Source organism: Raphanus sativus, chromosome 6, assembly GCF_000801105.2.
Source record: "Raphanus sativus cultivar WK10039 chromosome 6, ASM80110v3, whole genome shotgun sequence".
Taxonomy (NCBI): domain Eukaryota; kingdom Viridiplantae; phylum Streptophyta; class Magnoliopsida; order Brassicales; family Brassicaceae; genus Raphanus; species Raphanus sativus.
In genome coordinates, this window is record NC_079516.1 from 49,942,408 (window position 1) to 49,963,943 (window position 21,536).

At 34.3% G+C, this 21,536-nt stretch overlaps 5 protein-coding genes and 1 long non-coding RNA gene across 8 annotated transcripts; 2 read left to right on the top strand and 4 right to left on the bottom strand.

Annotated features, from left to right (window-relative positions):
* Positions 1-1,157: 1,157 nt before the first annotated feature.
* LOC108809025 (N-alpha-acetyltransferase MAK3) lies at positions 1,158-2,914 on the bottom strand. Its single transcript, XM_018581145.2, has 6 exons — positions 2,829-2,914; positions 2,694-2,731; positions 2,425-2,605; positions 2,216-2,336; positions 2,016-2,071; positions 1,158-1,620 (listed from the first exon to the last, which is right to left on the bottom strand). Exons 3-6 carry the CDS (start codon positions 2,590-2,592, stop codon positions 1,408-1,410), a joined length of 558 nt encoding a protein of 185 aa, XP_018436647.1. The 5' UTR covers positions 2,593-2,605; positions 2,694-2,731; positions 2,829-2,914; the 3' UTR covers positions 1,158-1,407.
* Positions 2,915-3,042: 128 nt separating this feature from the next.
* Positions 3,043-3,763, top strand: LOC108807330 (30S ribosomal protein S31, chloroplastic). Its single transcript, XM_018579601.2, has 3 exons — positions 3,043-3,265; positions 3,344-3,408; positions 3,486-3,763. The coding sequence occupies exons 1-3, from the start codon at positions 3,106-3,108 to the stop codon at positions 3,618-3,620; spliced, it is 360 nt and encodes a 119-aa protein (XP_018435103.1). The 5' UTR covers positions 3,043-3,105; the 3' UTR covers positions 3,621-3,763.
* On the bottom strand, positions 3,756-5,379 carry LOC108807329 (uncharacterized protein At4g19900-like). Its single transcript, XM_018579600.2, has one exon. The coding sequence runs from the start codon at positions 5,083-5,085 to the stop codon at positions 3,871-3,873; it is 1,215 nt and encodes a 404-aa protein (XP_018435102.1). The 5' UTR covers positions 5,086-5,379; the 3' UTR covers positions 3,756-3,870.
* A 209-nt stretch (positions 5,380-5,588) lies between these two features.
* On the bottom strand, positions 5,589-9,096 carry LOC108810529 (uncharacterized). The gene has a single exon (XM_056987526.1). It carries the CDS (start codon positions 7,000-7,002, stop codon positions 5,812-5,814), a length of 1,191 nt encoding a protein of 396 aa, XP_056843506.1. The 5' UTR covers positions 7,003-9,096; the 3' UTR covers positions 5,589-5,811.
* A 138-nt stretch (positions 9,097-9,234) lies between these two features.
* On the bottom strand, positions 9,235-12,855 carry LOC108813460 (vacuolar cation/proton exchanger 1). Its single transcript, XM_018586022.2, has 10 exons — positions 12,519-12,855; positions 12,129-12,196; positions 11,356-11,384; positions 11,059-11,255; positions 10,566-10,790; positions 10,343-10,474; positions 10,086-10,202; positions 9,823-9,993; positions 9,634-9,724; positions 9,235-9,505 (listed from the first exon to the last, which is right to left on the bottom strand). Exons 1-10 carry the CDS (start codon positions 12,804-12,806, stop codon positions 9,423-9,425), a joined length of 1,401 nt encoding a protein of 466 aa, XP_018441524.1. The 5' UTR covers positions 12,807-12,855; the 3' UTR covers positions 9,235-9,422.
* A 5,829-nt stretch (positions 12,856-18,684) lies between these two features.
* LOC108810678 (uncharacterized) lies at positions 18,685-19,328 on the top strand. Of its 3 annotated transcripts, none has more exons than XR_008934911.1 (2): positions 18,685-18,828; positions 18,934-19,328. It is a non-coding gene; the product is annotated as an uncharacterized LOC108810678 (long non-coding RNA). The 3 variants fall into 3 exon arrangements; XR_008934909.1 differs by having other exon boundaries at positions 18,692-18,828; positions 18,913-19,328; XR_008934910.1 differs by having other exon boundaries at positions 18,692-18,828; positions 18,917-19,328.
* The last annotated feature ends 2,208 nt before the right edge of the window (positions 19,329-21,536 follow it).

Genomic DNA, 21,536 nt, shown 5'->3' on the forward strand with positions numbered 1-21,536 from the left:
GAGGACCATTCTTGTCTCCCTTATTAAATATGGCATGTGTTCATAACACTACTCAATCGTTACCCTTATCATATGCTCTGGTTTCACATGTACTTTGGACAAAAACTAACTATATGTACGCATATGTGAATTATTAACTAATATTCTCGTTTAAATCCAGTGATCATTCCTGTACTTTCAATCTGACTTTTTTATCGTTATTGTATTAGAAAAAATAAAAAGCTTTCCCCAAAATGTCACTTCTAATAGCAAATAATCGTTTGTTGAGATCTAAGAAGAAAAAAAGATGTGAATGTAGGACAATGACAATGTGGATGCAAGTGATCTTCCTTTGCTGCGATGTGGAGCGGGACCCTCGACGTAGGGTGAAGTTAGTATCGACTGACGCTGGTTAGGGAGTGGGTCGTCAAATTGTCTGTATTTATTCTGGTCTTGGGCCACGTGACTTTATACTAGGGGAAGATAAACTATTGTACACATGAAATCCTGCTACATGGACTTCTTTTCAAAGATGGTACTTGTGCAAGTGTTATTGTTTTGGCATTAATCTGAACTCATAGATGCGCTTTCATAGAAATATTGAAGAAATTGCTAAAGTAATTAGCCGTTTTATAAAGATTTAAGGGGTGTACTCAATCAATAATTTGAATTGATTTGACTTTAGTAGAATTTTAGATGAAATGAAAAGTTTATCATATCATAGTTTTTGTTGAACAACTTTAAGATTTCATATAAATTATGAGAATTAAACGTTTATTTTTTAAATAAGAAACTTTACCCAAACACATAATAAAATGACTAAAAATGCTAAAACACAACTTGAATTATATGCAGTAACAATAAATTACAAATTATATCAGTAACAAGTTTAATAGCACTAGACCTTTTTTTGAAATTCATGTATGAATAATAGTTGATTTGTCTTTTCAATACAAATCATCTTAAACTTTTAATTGAATACATTTCTTTTAATGTATAAAAAATCAGTCTAAAAACCCCATTTTCGTTCGTGACCATTTTTATAACACTGATAGTCTTTCTACAACTTCAAATGCAATAAAGCTATATCCTTAACATTTCTCAAAACAATGATTCAATCATGTATTTTCATCCCACAAAAAATAGCTGAGTTACAATTATAGCTACTACAATATATATAGAAAAATAACAATATATAATATACAATTCTAAATTTCATATCCAAAATATGGCCACAAGTTTTAAGTATTTCATAATGTTCGAAAAATTAACTAGTGTTTTTTGGTTGTCCTGAATATGAAACAGAACACAGTCTAGGTTATGTTTTCACTATCCGGAATACAGAGAAGCAATACAACACCTTCTTTTCCAAGGCCTCAAGGTTGAAACTATGAAAAGGAAGTGACCGTGGTGGGTCATCATGTCATTTCAGTCACGAGGCCTTGGGTAAATCTCGTGCTCTGGCTGGGGTTCCTCTTCATAAACCATTTGAGGTACATGAGGCCTTGGGAACAAAAGCTTAAGCCGAAAAGCATCCATCCCATTCAAGTAATAGTGGTGTAGCCGTTTGGCTCTTATGAACCCGAGTCTCCCATAGAGAGCCAACGCTCCTTTGTTCGACACTTCTGCCTCCAAGGCTACCTTCAATCATACACCAGTTTCATTAAATTTATAATGTGTAATCAAAAGGAGGTTTGCAGAGCAAATGCCACTCAAGAGAATCATTTCTAGAATGTTGACTTACTAATCAAATAACAGTTAAGTAATCACATATACGATTAACCAATGTTCATGAAATCGCTAGCCGGTAACTTTTAGTATTCGTTCTAAAAAAAAGTCGTCTAGTTTAGGCCCAATTTGCTGCCTAGGCAGGGGCTTAGGCTTTAGAACACTGCAAATAACTACTACTCTAGTAGGTGGGATCTTATCTAGAATTCTACTACCAGGTAAGGATCACACTCTAGTGTTACAAAAGTATCTTAAGTTCCCATTAAGAGAGAAGAAAAAAAGAGATGAATGAGAGCAAGCATATATACCTCTTCACAGCCTGACTCCATCATCACTTTTATTGATCTTGTTACAAGCTCTGTGGCTGTAAAAGCACAATAAGAAAAAAAAAGTTAACACAAACAACAGCATCCAAACTTAAGTGAGTGCATTGCTTTGGCAGTAGAACAATCACAATCAGAACCTGAGGACTGTTCAATCAGTAGTATGTAGAGACCTAGATATTTACCTAAGCCACGGCCACGATAGGGTTTGATGACAACCAACATGGCGATGTACCCTCTGTAGGTCTGTCGATGCTCTCCCATCTTACACACTACGGTTCCTATGCATTTACCTTTGTGAAACGCCTTAAAACAGATAAAAATAAATAAGAAGCTACTCTATCAGTTAAATCCATCAAAAACAAGAAGTAAAAAAGAGTAGTGTTAATAATACCAGGAAGCAGAGCTGAGGCCAGAGATAGACGAAGTAGCGGTAAGTGAAGATGGAGTAAGGCTCGCTGAGTTCTTGATCCACGAGTGACATAATCAATGGCAAGTGATGCTCGCCTGCGTAGCTAGTGTACTCAATCTCACCCTCATCGAACTCCTCTTTATCTCCCATATCCTGAAAAACACTGAAGGGATCGTACCACTTACAGTAAGATTCTAAATCATATGGTTTTGTTTAAAAGCGAGTTTCGTTAGGACAGAAGAGAGCATTACCGATTAAAAATCTTCTGCGATTGGGATTAGTAAGAACCCTGTTCAGCAACACAGATCAGATAACACACGAAGTTAGATCGTTAGAGAGAGATTAGGTTAATTAAATTCGCAGTTTTTTAGAATCCGAAATCTTACCGAAGTATATGTCTCCTCTCTGAGCTCAGTGGAATCCGAACATCGCGAAAGGACCTACCTAGGCTTAGAAAAGAAGATGAAGAACGATTAACACGTGAGAAGCGCATGTAGGGTTTTAGAATGGACTTGGGCTTAGAAAAGGCCCAGTGGATCTTTTATAAGAATACAAGCCCATTTATGCAATAAAAAACATGTCTTAAAAACCAAACATCAGATAACGAAAAAGAAGCAATATCATTTCAACCTTATCCTCCTCTTCAGACAGACATTCACGGCGATGGCGTCGCTTCTACTCGGAGCTCCTCCGCGAGTTATCACCGTCCCATCATCTCCGAGGCTATCATCATCTCACTCGGAAACTCTCGGCGTGTCTCTCTCTTGCTTCCCTCAGCAACTGTCTCTCTCCGCCTCGTCATCATCCAGCTCAGTTCCACTTGGTAAATCACCTCAAAAACAAAGCTCGCTTCGTTTTCTTCTCCCTTTAACGCCCGTGAAGCTTTCGAATTTTTTTTCAGTGTACTGTGGCCGAGGTGACCGCAAAACAGCGAGAGGAAAGCGTTTCAATCACTCTTTCGGGAATGTAAGTCTCAAAACTTAACATTGCGAACTCTCGAGTGTCGGTTTTGAAATGTTTTTTTTTGGGATTATGCTGAGCAGGCGAGGCCAAGGAACAAGAATAAAGGAAGAGGGCCACAGAGAGTTCCTGTCCCTCCTGCTCCACCGAGGAAGGATAAGTTTGAGAACGACGAGAAGATCAAAATCGACATCGACGAGTCCCTCTTCTCCAACTAGAGTCTTTCCTTCACTGTAATTCTATTCGAACAGATGCTGCAACTTGTTAAACATCTCCAATTTCTCATCTTTCTATGAAAAAAAATTCTGCTTTCTTGTTTACATTGATAAATGTTTCGGTAATACGAGTGATTGATTGAGTCTTTAACTTCGTTTTATAAAAGAAAATCTGTTTAGACATTGAAAGATTAAAAAAAAAACAATCACACTCACAAGAATCTCTACTTTATTTACATAAGAATGAATCTTTTTAAGTGTGAGAATCTGTAATGTTTCCACAGACTGTACAATGTGTTGAGATGAGTTTATGCATTGCGCTTCCTTCTTCAATCTTCATCTTCCTTGTAACCTTATTCCACAGATGTATCATGTAACTTCCTTTGTTCATCTCTTGTACCGTCTCCTCTACCCACTTCACTTCTCTTGTCGTTGCTGGTTTCTTGAACAGCCTTGGGATCTTAAGCCAGTTCACTGGATAGAAAGCATCTGGTGGGAAGATCGTTAGATTGTACTCAGGTTTGTGTCCTAGCCTCTGAATAACTCTAGAGACCAGGTAAGGACTGTTGTATCCCCATCTGTTTCCGTCGAAAGTCGTGGAGTATTCTTGCAAGAACTCATGCATGAGGGGATGGTAGATGTCAAAGACCATCACCGCGTTGTTTAGTCTTGTCCATCTCTTGGTCTCTGGATCCAAACTCTGTGCACCTATTGCGTTTCTCAGTCCAGTCATGGAGTTGAGGGCGATGATGTCTGTGTCTAGATAGGTTCCTCCGTACTTGTAGAGCACCGCGAGTCTCGTTAAGTCAGAGAGGTGCATGAACAGAGGGATGGAACCAGGATCCATCTTACCACTCTTTAGCCTTTTCAACCAAGCTTCTGCTGGAGTGTTCTTGACTAGGAACGGGATGTCTAATGTCACAGCTAAGAGGTTGAAACCTTGGTCAAGAAAGGGTTTAAGCATGGTGTATCCTCTTGGTGAGTCCAAGGAGTTGGATAAAATCACCAAGCAAGCGTCAGGGTTGGTGGTGAAGAGGGTATCGACAGCTAACATCTCTCTTGGCCCAAAGGACTTCGCAGGAGATAGCCAGACCATAAAGAACTGAGCTGAGCAGTTGTTGTTGTACAACTCCAACACTCTTCCATGGAACCTCTTGCTCTTGGTTGTGGACTTCAGTATCTCCAGCTCAGGTAGCTTTCTTCTAAACCAGTTGATTCTTTCGCTTTTGGTAGCTCTGGGAGGAGGTAGCAACGGATCTATCTCCTCTTTTTCTTGTTGATCTGAGGTCACAACAGAGACGTTGCTATTGCTAGTACTCATAGGGACAGTGGTTCCGGGAAGAGGCACGTTTGGTTTGAACGGTGGCTTATCGACAGAGAGAGTACATGTTGGAGATTTCAAGTAGAGGAGGTGTAATATAGCACATATCGCAAAGATGACCAACATCGCTAACTCCTTTGATCTCATCTTTAATCTTTTGAAGAGAGCTCTTGTTGGGTTTTCTTAGCTTTACGTCAGACAGAACAGAGGTTTCTTCGTTCTTAGGTGGTTTAGTTTATATAGAAACTTGTATGTCGATTAGTTCCGGATCCTAGACGAAGTAGGATTCTATCTGTGATTGCCGGTTCTGAAAACTAATTCAATAGAACAAGTTGTTTTGGTTTAGGACACCTAGAAAACAAAGGTCCTAATAGAAGTAGGAGTTAGAATATGCCTTAGGCCACAAGTAAGTTTATATCTCCTGAGCCAACCCCTCGATGCCACGTTTGAAGGATTTTGAAAATTTTACTTTTCTTAGTGACTCCAATTTCTAAAATAGGAAAAACCCTAAATCCATTTAACAATTATAGAGAAAAGGAAACTTGTGGATAGATGTTTCCTTTTTCTTCATATATATTGTATAATTATCTCAAACTTTTTTTTAAAAAATGTTCGCTAAAACTTATCTATTTCTACCTTCATCTATCACACAACACATATATGGGCATCAAGACAGAGGAGTGCAGTATGGAGTTTTGAGCTTCTGAATTCTGATACGTGTGTCACAAGACAGTTGAGTGTAAGATATCAAACATCATGTATTTGACTATGAAGTGAAAAAGTGTTTACCATTTAGGGTTTAGGACACAATCTTACCCAAAATTGACAGTCAAGATTAGAGTTGAGACTCCTAGACACAGATTTTGATTCTCTTCATCTTTGAATTCCTCTGCAAGCAACACAATGATCTGAAACTATGATGTCTATAGCACTGCCTTTTTCGATCTTAAGATTTTTGGTGATCTTGTTCCAAAGATGCAGCCCATAGCTTTTCTGGTTCAGCTTGATCAGATTTGCTTTGAGTAATTTTGAGTCAGTACTGTTCCTTGGCGTCTGAAACAGTCTTTGAATGTCTATCCAATTGAATGGATAGAATGCTACTGGTGGCAATACTGTGAAACTGTTACCATTCGTCTCTTGTGCTCTCTTCGCTACCCTGCTTACCAAGTAAGGACCATTGTATCCCCATCTGTTCCCATCAAAAGTTGTAGCAAACTCTTCCATGAAACTGTAAACAAGAGGGTGTTCTTTCTCAAAGATCAGAACCGCATTGTTCAGCCTTGTCCAGTTCTTTGAGTCTCCTTCCACCACTGTTTGCGCTCCTATTGAGTTTTTCAGCCCTATAAAGCTTCTAGTGACGATGAAGTCTGTGTCCAGGTACACACCTCCGTACTTGTATAGAATCGCTAGCCTTGCAAGGTTTGAAAGGTTCTGAGATAACGGTATCCTCCCTGGATCTCTTTTGCAGCTTTTCATTTCTTGAAACCAAGTTTTGGCTGGTGTGTTCTCTAGCAGCGTTGCAACGTCTGGCGTGGCTGCAAACACGTTGTAGCCAATATCACGTAGCGGTTTAAGGATGGCATCTCCTTGTGGAGAGTCCATGGATCCTGAAACAATCATCAAGCAGCCTTGAGGATGAGATTTAAAGACGCTCTCTACAGCTAGAAGCTCTCTCTTCCCGAAATACTCTGCTGGTGAAAACCATGTCATGAAGAATCTAACCTCACATTCATCGTTGAATGACTCAAGAACCCTTTGATGAAACTGCTCTGAAAGGTTAGTTGACTTGAAAACCTCGAATTCTTCGAGATGTGATCGAAGCCAAGCCATCCTGTATCTGCTTGTACTGTTCTTGGGAGGAGCCAATGGCTTTCTCTCCATTGTGATTACCTCAGAGGTCGGTGAAGTCCAGAAGAAAGTTGACTCTAGAGACATGTTTGAGAGCATTGTTCCCACCACAACAAGCAGCATTATGAAGGCGAAAATGGCGGTAGAGAAGACCGGGGAATTCATGTGCTTGAGTTGTTCAGAGAGGCTCTTCTTGTTGATGTTGTCCTTCTCCATTGTTACAAGAATGCCTTAGAACAGAGAGGGAAAGTCAAAAACCTCACAAAAGATGATAAGTTTTAAGAGTTATAATAATATTCAAATGTGTTTAAAGGTGTTTTGGTGAGAGGTAGAATTCATCTTTCCTATTTTCTACAGGCTATTCATGGTTTGATGGCTTTAAACAAAACTAACTATACAAATATGAAATAAATCTACATTTTTATAATGTTGGTAGGTCAATCTTATGTGGGAGTTTGGTTGTCATAAAGATAACATATGATTCAGCTTGTGGGATTATGCAGAAGATGTGCGTACCACTAACTTGTAGGAATTTCATGTTGAAGATTTTTTAGTAGTAAGACAATTCTAAAAATTGGTTTTATAATGTTACAATTATTAGACATCTATAAAATTATTCATCAGCATAAACATGTACATAGTTTTACGTGCATTTTCATTTTTTTCATAAATGCTATTTTCGGCCTTTTCAATGCCATATTGTTCAAAAAACTAAGCCACTTAAACTTATAAATAAGCAAATTATTAATTAGTGATTCTAATTAAATAATTTTGCCAAACTCTTTAATGATTCTTACTGATTATTTTTGTTGCCAAACTATTTAATGATTTAGTTGATTTTTTTTGTCAACTCTTTAATGATTACTAATGGATTTGTGCTAAAGAAAAGTGTTGCAGCAAAGTTAACAGAGATTTCATTAATTGGAAAGCATAGTATATGTTATGGTTATCAAGAAGATGACTCGTTCTTCTCCATAGAGTTTGTTAGAGCATTACTTGTTACCCTCAGATTCTCTGAACTTCTATGCCTTATGTTGAGAAATCAACAAGAAGTTACAACTAAAAGGAACTAGAATCTGTACTACGTGTCTCAAGGCCATGTCGAGAGACGACCTAGAGAGAGTTCTCTCGAAGCCTGAGCTCATGTTATCGACTTGTTTTGGAGGTGGAAGTTTCCTCATGTTCACAACTCTTTCCACCATTTGTGTCCCCATCAACACAGGATTACCATCATTGCTAATCTTGGACTGTCTGTCCCGCTGATCTGTCACCGGAACTGTAGCCTCTGCTTCTTGAAGCTGAGACTGGTCTAGCCGGTATGTCATGTATTTTTAAAGATGTAGACTTAGCAGCAGTAGAAACTGACTTTCCCACCAAGGATGAACGGGTGGTAAAGGAAGATGTCTTGTGGAAGATAAAAGTGGCTTGTCTTGAAGGCTTAGTGATTGGTTTTGGTTCTACAATGGTGTTGGTTTGTTTGGTAACAGCTGTTGAAGAGTTTAATCATGTGATTTGCTTGGAAGCCTTGACACTACGCATCAGATTCAAAACACTATACGAGAACATATCATTCTCCAAATTCACAAAGCAAAAAGCACTTAAAAGAAAGAAGTACCACACGTAATCTGAGTCGTTGGTTCTCGGAGTCCAAGAACTTCTCAACTGCGCTCTTATGCAGCATCTTAGAGAATTGATTGTTTGAACTAAAATAATTGTTTGAAGTTTTGTCAGATTCAGAGTCCACTCAGGACTGGGGTTGTTTTTAGCTGATTAATTGGGCTTTAACCTAAAAAGCCCACGACGGATTGGTTTGGTCAATTTTTTTGAACATATATTACTCCCTTTCTTATAGATGATGTTTTAGGATTTTCTTTTATTTCAATTTAAATGGTATTTTCAATTTTTATACAAAAATTATATGCTATTTGGTGTTTGTGACCATTTATATTAATGATTTTTTAATTGAGTGATTAACTATAATTATTGCTATTTGTGTTTTGCCAAACAGGTAAACTGAATAAAAGATGGTAATTCTTTAATTTGTTTTGCAAAAACTTTAAACATTAATTATTTTGAAATGGAAGGGGTAGTGAATATTCTTAGGCTTTAATTGGTGACACTTTTTAGAAAAAATGATGATAACTTTTTTTGTTCCTCAAAATTGATACTGGTTAAGTGGTTTTTTTTTTCAAAACTAATAACATATAGGCTCTACTCCACTGTATTGAAGCAGTATTTTCTTTTTCTAAAATTGATAAGAACCGTTAGTTCATCTATACTCAACTTTTTTTCTCAATGCAGTTGTTTAAATGAAATTGTGTTTTAACTTTTATCCATTCACTTCGCTCATTTTCATGGTCACCAATTGAAGACGTTTGATAGTTGATCACTAGAAAGGAACTTAATAACCCGATTATTCATAATTTCTTATAACTGCTCAGAAAATGATTAACATTGAAAAGAGAACTTATAACTGATAGATGGGACAATATAAAGCATACATAGAGATAGACAATCGAAAACTTAAACAAGAATTTTCTCGAAACTTATCTTCATCAAGACCCCCTCAACACCTTGAATCTTTCTGACAAGTTGTTTTCCAATTTCTGAAACTGAATCAAGAAATTGTCCTCTTTTTAAGATGAGAAAACACCTTCGCCGAATGCAGCGGCAACATTGTTCATTGGTTGATGTCCCAAGTGAATAGCATTTGGTTGTTCTGAAATAAAAAAAAACAATGATCACATTAGTTTTTTGTTATGTAATAATTAATGTCAATCTAATTAACAAGTAGTGTGTATACAAGTATTGTATATACATAATATGTACATATAGAATTTAACTCACTCTGAGGAAGTTTGTCAACGAAGAAACAAATGGCAATGATGATATAGCAGAGCAAGAGCACCAATCCTTTCATGTAGTGAGAAGTCCCATCCTAAAGAACCACAAAAAAAAACTTGAATTGGTAAATTATCCATTAATTTGTATAAATTGATTGATAATCTTTTGTAAAGTGTTGAAAAATGTTTTAACCTGTAATGTGAAGGCTGTGATGATAATGGAAAGAGCAAGAGAACCGGTTTCAAGAAGATTGAAATTGAGATCCATATTAATTCCTATAATCCATGCCACAATAACGGTCAATGGGACGACGAATAAACCAATCTGAGTTGCAGATCCTAACGCAACTCCCAAAGATATGTCCTGCAAAATTATTTGCATAAGACAAGTTCATGCATTGTATCACTTTTTGGTTAATTCACAAGTTTTTTTTATAAAGCAAAATTAGAACTCACAAGCTTGTTCTTGAAAGCGAAAATGATGGCTCCAGCATGTTCAGCAGCGTTTCCAACAATAGGGAGCAATATGATACTTATGAAACTCACTGATAGTCCCCATGATTCCGAGGCGTTCTAACCAAAGATAAATACAATTAAGTTTTTTTCATATGTATATTTATATGATCATCAAGACTCAAAAAACACTAGCAATTCATGTTAAAAGTTAAGAACTAGTTCATTCATTGAACTTCATGAGACTTAACAAAAGTTACCTCAATGGTGGCCACAACATACTCGGATAGCAATGCGATGACTAGTGTCATCCCAACCAACCATGCAAACCCACTCCAAAAGCTAATCACCGCGGTCTCTTCCTCAGCGACATTGTCATCGTACTGGTCATCCTGAACCAAAAATTGTTTAAAATATTTGTTAGAACAAGAAAAATTCGACTCCCTTCGCTTATCTTAATTATTTGTATATATATTTGTGTACCTCATCTTGTGCGTCGAACAATTGGCGGTGAGTAAAAAGCTGGAAAACAAGATATGCGATGTAAGCGATCAACATAACAATACTGCTGGCTCGTGACAGATTCAGTGACATGTCGGCAACTAAACCAGCCGGAGTCTCTCCGTTTGCAACGTATCCGAACAACATTGGCAGCAAGTGACACATCAAACCCATTAGGAGTAAAAAGAAGTTCACATCGGCTTGTTTCTGCAACAATTATATTAAAAAGAACATCACAAAATTAATTGATTTGCTTCAGCAAGTTCATTACTAAATTTGGTTCAAAAATATTTTACTAATTAATTAAACTGATAAGTATACAACCTTTTGATTATTCATCAAGTCAAAATGTAAATAAACCCTAATAATACCGGTAATGATTCAAGAGTAACAAACCTATTTTATTCCATTTAAACAAATTACTATTGGTTTTGACTTTTGATATAATAAGAGTACATATGGAGGGAAGCTATACCCGGTCGAACCGCTGCTCACTTCGGATATTAGCAATCCCACCACAGAAGAGCGAAGTCCCGAGAACCAACAGAAGGTTCGACAAAATGGAACCTAGCAGCGAGTATTTCACCACCGCGACCTTGTTATTGGTCAATGCCAGAATTGCGATTATCAATTCAGTTGCGTTTCCACATGTTGCGTTCAATAAGCCACCCACTGCGGTTCAAACACACACACAAAAGCCTTGAGTTCTGGACTGATTAACTAAGAAGTAAATGTGTCATTGGAAACGAATAGTTGGTAAAGAAGACGTTACATGTAGGACCAGTGTAGAAAGCCAGTTGCCTGCACGGGATGCACGAGATACGTTATTATAGAGTTACCACAAGGGAACAAAATGAAATTTATAAATAACTACGATAAATTTATCAAATGATTCTAGATCCTAGTATAGTTGTACTATGCTATCACGTCGACATATGAGTGGAAAATAATTATGTGCTGTCTGTAATTGATACCCAATCATGCAATGACGAATCCCGAAGGAATATTGGTCTATTTGTTTGAAAAAAACGAACAAATGTATGGTGGATTCAGACCTAATTATATTATACTATGAAATTCATGATATCCCCTCAAATTAAAATAAACTACTGACAAAGTTTGCAATAGCTTGTTTTGAAAGAGGCATATAATATTTGATTTAACATGATATTTATCTACAGTGGATACGATCTCATTTTTTAGACAGTTGGCTAAACTTTGTCCTTGATCAAAAAGAAAATGTCGAAACGTGAAGAATTCAAAAATATAATAAATACTCCCTCTGTTCCAAAATAAGTGAGTTTTGAGGTTTTTGCACGTTGATTAAGAAATTACAAATTTTTATTCTATTTTTCTCGTTTGCCTAAAAACAATAATAATTAAAGTAATTTCAACCAATAAACAATTAGACTACAGAATATAAATAATTAAAAATATTAAAATGCATTTATTTTTTACCTAGAAACTTGAAAACATCACTTAAAATAGAACAAAAAAATTTCCCTAAAACTCCACTTAAAGTGGGACGGAGGGAGTATTACTTACTCTGTCAGAAAGCTGACTCGCTCAGCCAAAGGTGTGAGTCCTAGCATACTCAGTCCAAATATCAACGGCTGTAACGTTCGCAATTTCACATAATGTTAAGTACGCGCATATGTGGTAATTAATCACTTATCAGTTACGTGGCATTACACACCAAATCATTAGTCTCTTATCATTAATGATTGCAGAATCAACCAATTAAATTCTTCCATGAAATTCCTCTCCCTAATTTAGTGGCGAGTTCAAAACTAATTATAACTGACACGTAAACAAAACTGAAGGAGTGATTTTTTTAACTGAAGGAGTGTTTTCAACGCAAATCTGTTTGGTAATTTGAATGTTTAGTTTATGAGAAAAGCATAAGAAATTGATAATCATGCAAACAAATCTCACCTGGCTGAAGCCGTAGTAAGTGCCGAAGATGGCCGCAGGTATGGCCGGAAAAAGAATGGCAAGCTTCGTGCCGAGAATGACTTCTTGGAGGTTAGAGAGAAAATCTTTAAGACCTTTGTATGGAACCTTCTGGATCACTCGGAGGTCAGACTTCTTCCTCAACGAAGAAGAAGACATGTTATGAGCTGTTCTTCCTCCATGTCTCAGCTCTCTGCTCGATCCTTTCGCGGTCATGTTTGCGTTACCGTTCTCCGCTGATGACCATTGTTCAGGCACAATCCCCGCCATTTCTACACTTATTCAAAAAATCTTTATATACTCTTGAGTAACGAATATGTTTTTTGCTTTGCTGGTTCTAAGGTTGTGTGGTTTTATAAATACTGATTAGTTTTGTGATTTGGGTCCCCACGAGGCAGCTTCCACGAAATTTCCTTTGATTTTTTAATTTTGGATTTTATTCTTTAAAAAATCTGGTAACAAAATCAGAAATGGTAGATCTAGATACCATATCTGGATTTTTGGGAACTACCACTTTAATACTTATAGCAAGATGTTAAAATCTATCTTTGGTGAATAATGATTTAATTTAGTAGCAAAATATTAAGAGGAAAATGTGATTGTCTAAATTATTTTCTAATCTTTGTTAGGTGAGCAATATGTTCCAAATTAAAATTTGATTTTCAGATTTAATGGCTAAATTGGAAAGGAAATATTCTAAGATGATATGGTCAAAGGACTCAAAATCACTGCTGATTAGGCTTTCAAAACTTATATATTTACAAGGATTCTTAAAATTATAATTAATTTCTTAACCTCTCCCGTGCGTAAAAATCTTTGGTGGACTAAACATAAATTTATGTTACTAAAAGCGGTTCCAAAATAAAACTTGAAAACTTTGTTTTTGAAGTTTCACCCACTCTAATATTAAAAAAAAAAATTGAAAAGTGAAAATCATTATTTCAAACATCAAATTTTAGATTCCATCTTTCTTTGTATTTTAGTCATATCACTCATAAACTCTAGTCTTACAATTCTATATCCTACATTTATTTTACATTTATTTTCATAAATTTTAATTTACATATACAACTAAAAGAAAAATTAATACAGAACAAATCTTTATCAAAAGAAAGTTAAATTTATTATCTCAAAAAACTTTTTTTCTAACAAGTATGATATTTGATTCAAATAATTTAAAAGAATTAGAGAATGGAAAAACTAAAAACTCTGCAAAATGTCTTAGAACATCATTAGTGATAGGTTTCTTCAACAAAGTCTCTCAGTAATAATTTATTAGTATCTTAACATAAATAGTTTTATAATTAAAATTAAAGTGTTAGAAATTTATGGGTAGATACTCGTAAATTAGGTCTATTGAAAGAGGAAGAAAGTTTCTTCTTTTTTGAACATAAAGAAAGTTTCTTCTTCCTAGATTGTTTCTCTACTTTTTCATTGTTTCTTTCTTACTTTTAATTTTAAAATTATTTTTTAGCTTAAGAAACTTTTGCAGAACCAAACCTTTGCGCATACTCTTAAGTCTCTCTCGAACCAAACCTTTGCGCATACTCTTAAGTCTCTCTCGAACCAAACCAGGCCATCATGATATTATCAAAACTACGATTTCCACCTTCCTTTTCAAACCACCTTATCAATGAATCTTATAAAGATTCTTTTTTGTTCTAAAGAATTTTATAAAGATATAATACATAAGAAATATTATACTACATTAAAGGCAATTTTTAGATGGCTACAATACTACGTTAAGAAAATTTAATACAAAATAAAAATTGTGTAATTTTGTTTTATTATCCGGGAATTGAATTCTAGACTTTTTGATGTAGAATCACTAATGAACCTTTGGTAAAACCATTAGACCAAATAAACTTCCACGTGTAGTTTTGTTATTATGAAGTAATTTTACATTATAGTGTACCATCTTATGAAGGTACATCGGGCTCTGCTCCGGTAGAAGAGGCCATAGCTGTGAAGGAAGTTATGAAAGATGTCGTTTCTCTCAACCTCACAAAGCTAAAAGTTCAATCACACTCATCAGTCCTTATCTTCTCCCTGCGCTCAGGGCTTGATCAGAATGAAATTGCAGGCATCTTCCATGACATTGGTCGCCTTGCCACTTTCTTCTCTTCTATATCCTTTACTTATATTCCTCGTACTGCAAACTGTTTGGGCAGACTCTTTGGAAAAAATCAGCTTTAGCTGGTGTAAGCTCTCCGTGTCTTGTTTCTTGAACTCTACTTCTTGAATGAAAGTTTATGTTGATTAAAAAATAGTGTACCATCTTATGAATTAATACTATTTTTCGAATTAATACTTCTTGAAGCTGTTTTTGGTGACAAAGATCATTAAATCTTGACATTAATCCTTTTTGGGGATTTTATACTATTACATAGTACAAGTTTTCACAGACGAGAAAGTTTCTTTACAACTGCGCAAATGACATGTCAATCATAGTATAATGTAATAGTACATACTAATTTTTGTTGTTTACAATACATTTTAACTTCTGCACGAGAATGTGCCAAGAACCACTTGGCTTTGGCTGTACCACCTCTGCAAGTTTAGGAATATGAAAGAATTCGACTCCAAACTTTCTTTTGTGGTGACAAAATTGGCCACCAGGTCCCGAGAAAAGGAAAAAATTCTACAAGGCGAGAGTAATAGCTCTACTAACAAAAATCATAATTGCATTGAATTTTCTTTTCTTGATAAACAATTTGGCTATGGCATAACAGGAATTTATTCCCTTTTGTACATGATATATTGATTTTGAAGGATTTCCATACATATTTAAAACAATTTAACAGATAAATTCATATTACCTTTATTATTATTTTAGATTTTCACTGAAACATGTTTGTTATTAGAAGCTCATTAAAAGCATGATGAAATTCACAAAGATACTCGCAGAATAGATTACCTTTTCACTGAAACATGTTTGTTATTAGAAGCTCATTAAAAGCATGATGAAATTCACAAAGATACTCGCAGAATAGATTACCTACTGTAATAGGAAACAAAGCTTTGTTTTTAACCACACAAGCGTGCGAGTGATATGACGGATTTGTAAAAGTGATAAGCATCTCGGGTTCGAGATCTACCAAACTCATATTTATTCGTTTATATGATTAGACGACATGAGTATTTAATTTTTATTAGGAGTAATCAGGTCTATCTGGTACCGGCGGACAAACCTTCAGAAAATTAGTCGGTTAGATTTTGGTCTACCGGACATCCCCAGATCATAAAAAAAACAACAGAGTAACACATAACTCTAAACAAAATAACATACTGAAAAACGATTACTCTAACTACATTATGGCAGTAAGACGTCAACTAGAATGTATTAAAATGAAACGGTTAATTTAACATACGCCCAAAAGAGAGAAGCAAAGCCTACGAAAAATGTGAATATCTCCAATACAAAGCAAAAACAAGTTTCTATGGAACAAACTGTAGGAAAGAAAACCCTCAACTGAAGCAAACATAAAACGACATCTAAACGGAAATTTTTAACACTAAAAACTGCATATTCTCCCAACTGCCGGTAGCTTATGAACGAGATTTACCAATGCTCTCTACAGCTCGCCAAACGATAAAATCAACCTCCTTTCGGAATTATGACACCATGACTTAGTGACCCTGCAAGAAGTTTTTGAGACTTCAATTTCAAAATAAATCTTCCTTAACCAATACTCTTTTTCTCTCTCTTTTATTCGCCACATATGACAACACACAACAACCTATTATTAGAGACCAGGATCGCACTATCTTTTTCTTAGACTATCTTTTAAGATTTTAACACTTTCCATTTCATTTTTAACATTGTACATCATTTTCTCTTTCTTCCATCTCATAATTCAACATAACATTCAATTTTTGTCCATTACGATAATTTTTTAAAAATAATTTAATATCCTATTTTACAAATTAATAATTATCTTTTTCTATATTCAAACTAAATAAACTTAATTTCTATTGATAGATAGTTCAAAATAATAATTTTTGTATTAAAACTAAAAAAATAAATTATTTAATTTATAATAAAATAATTAGTTTTAAATAACAAATAGAAGATGAGAATATCAAAAATTATTAGAAAAGTGACATGTATCATTAGTGATCACCACTTTCTTATTATTCAACACCAATTAATCCACGTAATTAAATTTTATTTTTAACACTTCTTTGTAGTGATTCAAATGTTGAATCTTTTATTCAATACTTCCACTGCAGATAGTTTTACAGCACTAAACTATTAATATCTTAAGAGCTCCTCATTTATATTTTGGCTTCTCATATCAAATATTCCATCCATCTTGTTCATGAGTTGGGTTTATTAGTTTTATAGGCCTGTTCTTCGAGAGATTTGTGTATGGGTTCCATAAATTATTATCTTTTCACTATAAAGTTATTTATTCGACGTAATGTTTTACTTGTTATAAAAAAAACTCGGGTCTGTATCCAGTTGAGATTCGCATAAGAAGAGATAAAGATTAGCATGGGTATGTATGATACGTGCTTGGAGAGTGTTTCTTTGGAGAAAGTTTAAGGGCCTATATTGTGTCGTGTTACGTGTAGTACGAAAACGGAGCTGCTGATTTTTGCCGTGTGTCTTTTTGTTTAACGAGGAGGTAGCTTTGATAAAAGGTGGGAAGTGGCTCCTGCCTCTTGTCTTGTTTCCTAATATAATTTACATGAATTATTGTTTTAAATGTACATTACCTTTATATTTCAATAATATCTATTAAACTAATATTCTTAACAAAACTATTTTAGAATTCTCATGTTTTTTGTTAGAACAAGTATATTATAAAACATATTAGAATATTGTTTAGTAACGTGGCTGATGTTAAATAATGTTTTTCTTTAAAAAAACTTATCATTAAAATCAAAGAAAGGATTATAGGTAGACAAATCAATTGAGATCTCTGGCTAAATCCAAAAGTTATTTGAATCCATCGGTAAATTAGGAAGAACAATTTGATGCTTAAAAGAACCCTCGGTGATAATAATAAAGAGATTTTTTTCAAAAAAAAAGATAATAATAAAGAGATACTATATGCAAACAAGTACACCATATGTTGAGGATAATGGTTATAATCTGCCGACAACAATAACTGCACACTGTTCCAAAAGCTTTTTATGTCACGGGTCAGCCAAACTCGACCAGTTTAACAGAGTTCACAATTTAAATAAATAGTAAAAAAGGTATAGCTTCCATCTAATGAGCCAGATATTTCTCTAACTTCACAATGTTAATATCTCTGCTTAAATGCTACATATAAAATAGGAATGTTTAAAGAAAACCTTAGATCCAAAAAAAGTAAGGTTGTGTATATTCCATTAAGCACCTATACTTTCATGACTGGCTGCCAAACCGACCATCCAATCCATATATACCTCTATAAAAAGAATATTGAAGATTTTGGCAAGATCTCATCAATAAATGGAGGAGTGATGAAGTTGAACAAGTGGTAGAGTACGTGGATAAAAGATTCTAAAATGAGTTCACGTACATATACATCCACATATATCCTAAATTCCTAATAAATTGCACATTTTTATTACATTCCCTCCATCTCGATCGCTTGATTCTTGTACTATATGGCCACTACTCCCAGAGGATTGAAGTTTCGTTACAACGTCATAAAATTCTACATTTATGTAGTCCTCTGAAAAAATTATATATATTAGAACTAAATGGTCCCTAAACCATAGTTAAGTATTCAAACGGATGCTGCCGAAGATCAGAGGATCAGGGAGCCCACTTGAGTAGATAAAGACACAAACAAGCTGAAAGACGCATTTGTCTTGTCCGAACATACCACAACATCATTATTCATGGAAATGCCCCCACAAATCTTTGTTGATTTCGGAAGTTACACTGATTTCTTGTTTGAGTTTATCAACATATTCGTATGGGCAAACAATAGGCACAATGCCTTGGGTCACAACGATGAAAAGAGCCAAGACAATTTAAAATGTAATTGACGTTAAAGGAAACTTCCCGGAAGCTGCCTTCATGAGGATACGTCCATGTACTTCTCACATGCATGTGGGAAGATGTATGTTGTTATCGACCCAGCCTTCTTGGATAATAAATAACGACAGTTTTTATCTGTCTGTATCATAAGATTTTTAAATCGAATGGAATCAAAGCGCCTACATTATTTAAAGTTCTTCCAGTTTAGCATGTTAGGGCATCTATAGATCACTAGCTTGGTCAGAGACCATTTGACGAGTAGGTCCCTTGACGTGTACGGAACTAGACACTTTGCGTTATCATTTAGAAGTAAGTAATCATACTCATACCTTCTCACAATGTAAAAATAATATATCTTCTCAGAATGTAAAATAATTATATCTTCTCACAAAGAAAGAATATGTGGCTCTTCAGCGGCATCAACTTTTAGAAAGCTAGCAGCTCACTCAATCATATATATATATATATATATATATATATATAACGTGTGGAGACAGCGCAACGCAGCAGTTCATCTCAGCAGGTATGCAGCATCGCAGACAACCTTCAGAACCATAGAGAGGGACATCCACAACACACCATCACTGCAAGAAAGGATAGAAGGAATTTCAATTCCCTCATGTCATTATGGATTCGGTGACTCTTCTGCATCTAATTCCATACTCAGTGTTCTCCTTGCTTTTTTTTTCCTTTTTGCCAAGGAAGCACATAAATAGGATATTTAGCTATATAAGAGAATGCGATGTAATAAGAAATTAATGTTAAGAGAGTTGAATCAATAAGAAAGTTACCTCTTCACCTTTATCATTTATCTGTTTTCAAGATATACATAACAAATGGTACGTAGAATCTTTGGTGATGAATACTACGAACACATGAAACTTCATCAATATTACGATGGATTGACAAATTAAGATTAACCGCACATCTAGATAACAAGCATGCAATTATAGATTCAACATGTAGCTCACATCATATGTTAGCTAAAATAGCTCACACGTTAAACATTATCCTTTGCATTTGGTTTATTTATCTATCATGTTTATACTTTTTCATTATCATTATACTAGCCTGTGAGTTTAGTTTATGGCAAAAGCATTATGCATACCCTACTTTTGGCATGGGCCGACACTGCAAAAGAATTGGATGTCGCACCATCTTTTGTAATATGCTTTGTAGTTTGGAAGTCCAGAATCCTTATAATGCTGTACAGAGGCCCAATTTATTAAATTATATACATTGAAGACTTACTTCTTAAATTTTTTTAGTGGGTCACCCAGGCTAAAATGGTTTTCTACCATGTTTAGAAATTCACTAGAGGGAAATCATACGGCTAACCCGGACCTAAAAGCATCTGCATTGAGAGTTATGAAGGGGAGTTCACACAGTTTCCAAAAAAAATATATTAAAATATTGAAAAAGTTATGAAACTGGTTCACGTGAGTTTACCTCGAAGAGGCGAGTTCAACACTGTTTCGCGGGCTCCACAACATGTGGCGGCATGTAATTGATTGATTGATTAAAATTGTTTTTTTAAATCAAATGAAAAAAGAAATAAAAAATTATAAAATTGACTTTGGAATTCGGGAATTGGAGGGTTCAACAATGCGGATGCCCTAACAAGTTAACAGAATAAGAGAATAAAATTGAAGAGTACGCAACAAGGAATTTTGAATATATTTGACTATAACATACAGTAAATATATATTCTACCTATTTTGATAATCACCTGTTAGTTAAAGTGAAAATGCCTTTCACTTTTTGTCCTTTTTTAAAACTCAATATCTAACTTTTCATTCACCAATTTGGAGGTACATGATTTACACCACACACAGTGATTCAACTACACTTACAAACTGAGAAATCTAGTATCATCTATTATCATTCACTTGGACTCTTCCTCCGCTCTCTCTCCTCTTACTCATCTTTTTGCAGTTGGTAAAAGAATAATGTTTTATGTTTAATATGTTATTACTATGAATTTAGTGTTTTATACTATCTATTTGACATATATAGTATAATATATTTCGTCATTTAAACATTATTATTCACGCACACATAAATTTATAGGGAGAATATGGTCAAGTTTGTGGGTAAACTATCCCATCAAATAGATTTTACTATAGTATAGCTATATTTTTTATTCTTTAACTTTTTATGAATGTAGAGCAAAATGACTCTAATTTATTTTGCTTTTCGGTTTATTGTCGTTAGTATTTTTCTCTTGTTTAGTCAGTTTTATTTTATTGTAATATTAATGCTGTAAATTTCTATCGAAAATTTAAGATTTAATGTAAAAATTAATATTCAACAAAATTTAATATGAAATTTACTTGTGTTAAAATATTACATATATTTCAAATAAGTACATCTGTATACAATAAACTTAGTATATTACATTTTTACAATAACTTTTTCTTTATCTCAATTAGTATAAACATATGGAGATTTTATAATGTTTTAGATGAGCTAATTTTAAAGTTTCTTTGTTTTCTTGTTTCATTTATGTAAATAATATTATATTATATTTCTAATCAATATTTTTTTTTGGTAAAAATTTCTAATCAATATTCTAATAGATTTAGAATTATAAACTACAAACATGGAAATAAATTCAACATATCATTAGATAACATATTAGATCTATTTTCTAAAATTGCTGACATGTAATCTAGCTAGTGGATGTTTAGATATCATACAATTTTTCTTTCCTAAATCAAACAAAAATATGTTTTCTTGTTTCATTTATGTAAATAATATTATATTATATTTCTAATCAATACTTTTTTGGTAAAAATTTCTAATCAATATTCTAATAGATTGAGAAATATAAACTACAAACATGGAAATAAATTCAACATATCATTAGATAACATATTAGATTTATTTTCTAAAATTGCTGACATGTAATCTAGCTAGCGGAAGTTTAGATATCATACAATATTTCTTTCCTAAATCAAACAAAAAGATATGCATGCACATACTTTAATACGGTCTACTACTTTATTACTAAAATA

Bases quoted from the DNA above. Each gene is read 5' to 3' on its own strand.
- LOC108809025 (XM_018581145.2), bottom strand. From the start codon at position 2,592: ATGGGAGATAAAGAGGAGTTCGATGAGGGTGAGATTGAGTACACTAGC. The intron at 2,337-2,424 runs GTATTATTAACA...ATCTGTTTTAAG, and splicing joins GGCCTCAGCTCTGCTTCCTG to GCGTTTCACAAAGGTAAATG. The intron at 2,072-2,215 runs GTAAATATCTAG...GTGCTTTTACAG, and splicing joins CTATCGTGGCCGTGGCTTAG to CCACAGAGCTTGTAACAAGA.
- LOC108807330 (XM_018579601.2), top strand. From the start codon at position 3,106: ATGGCGTCGCTTCTACTCGGAGCTCCTCCGCGAGTTATCACCGTCCCA. The intron at 3,266-3,343 runs GTAAATCACCTC...ATTTTTTTTCAG, and splicing joins ATCCAGCTCAGTTCCACTTG to TGTACTGTGGCCGAGGTGAC. The intron at 3,409-3,485 runs GTAAGTCTCAAA...TATGCTGAGCAG, and splicing joins TCAATCACTCTTTCGGGAAT to GCGAGGCCAAGGAACAAGAA.
- LOC108807329 (XM_018579600.2), bottom strand. From the start codon at position 5,085: ATGAGATCAAAGGAGTTAGCGATGTTGGTCATCTTTGCGATATGTGCT.
- LOC108810529 (XM_056987526.1), bottom strand. From the start codon at position 7,002: ATGGAGAAGGACAACATCAACAAGAAGAGCCTCTCTGAACAACTCAAG.
- LOC108813460 (XM_018586022.2), bottom strand. From the start codon at position 12,806: ATGGCGGGGATTGTGCCTGAACAATGGTCATCAGCGGAGAACGGTAAC. The intron at 12,197-12,518 runs GTGAGATTTGTT...CGAACGTTACAG, and splicing joins CTTACTACGGCTTCAGCCAG to CCGTTGATATTTGGACTGAG. The intron at 9,994-10,085 runs GTGAGTTCTAAT...ATAATTTTGCAG, and splicing joins TCGCTTTCAAGAACAAGCTT to GACATATCTTTGGGAGTTGC.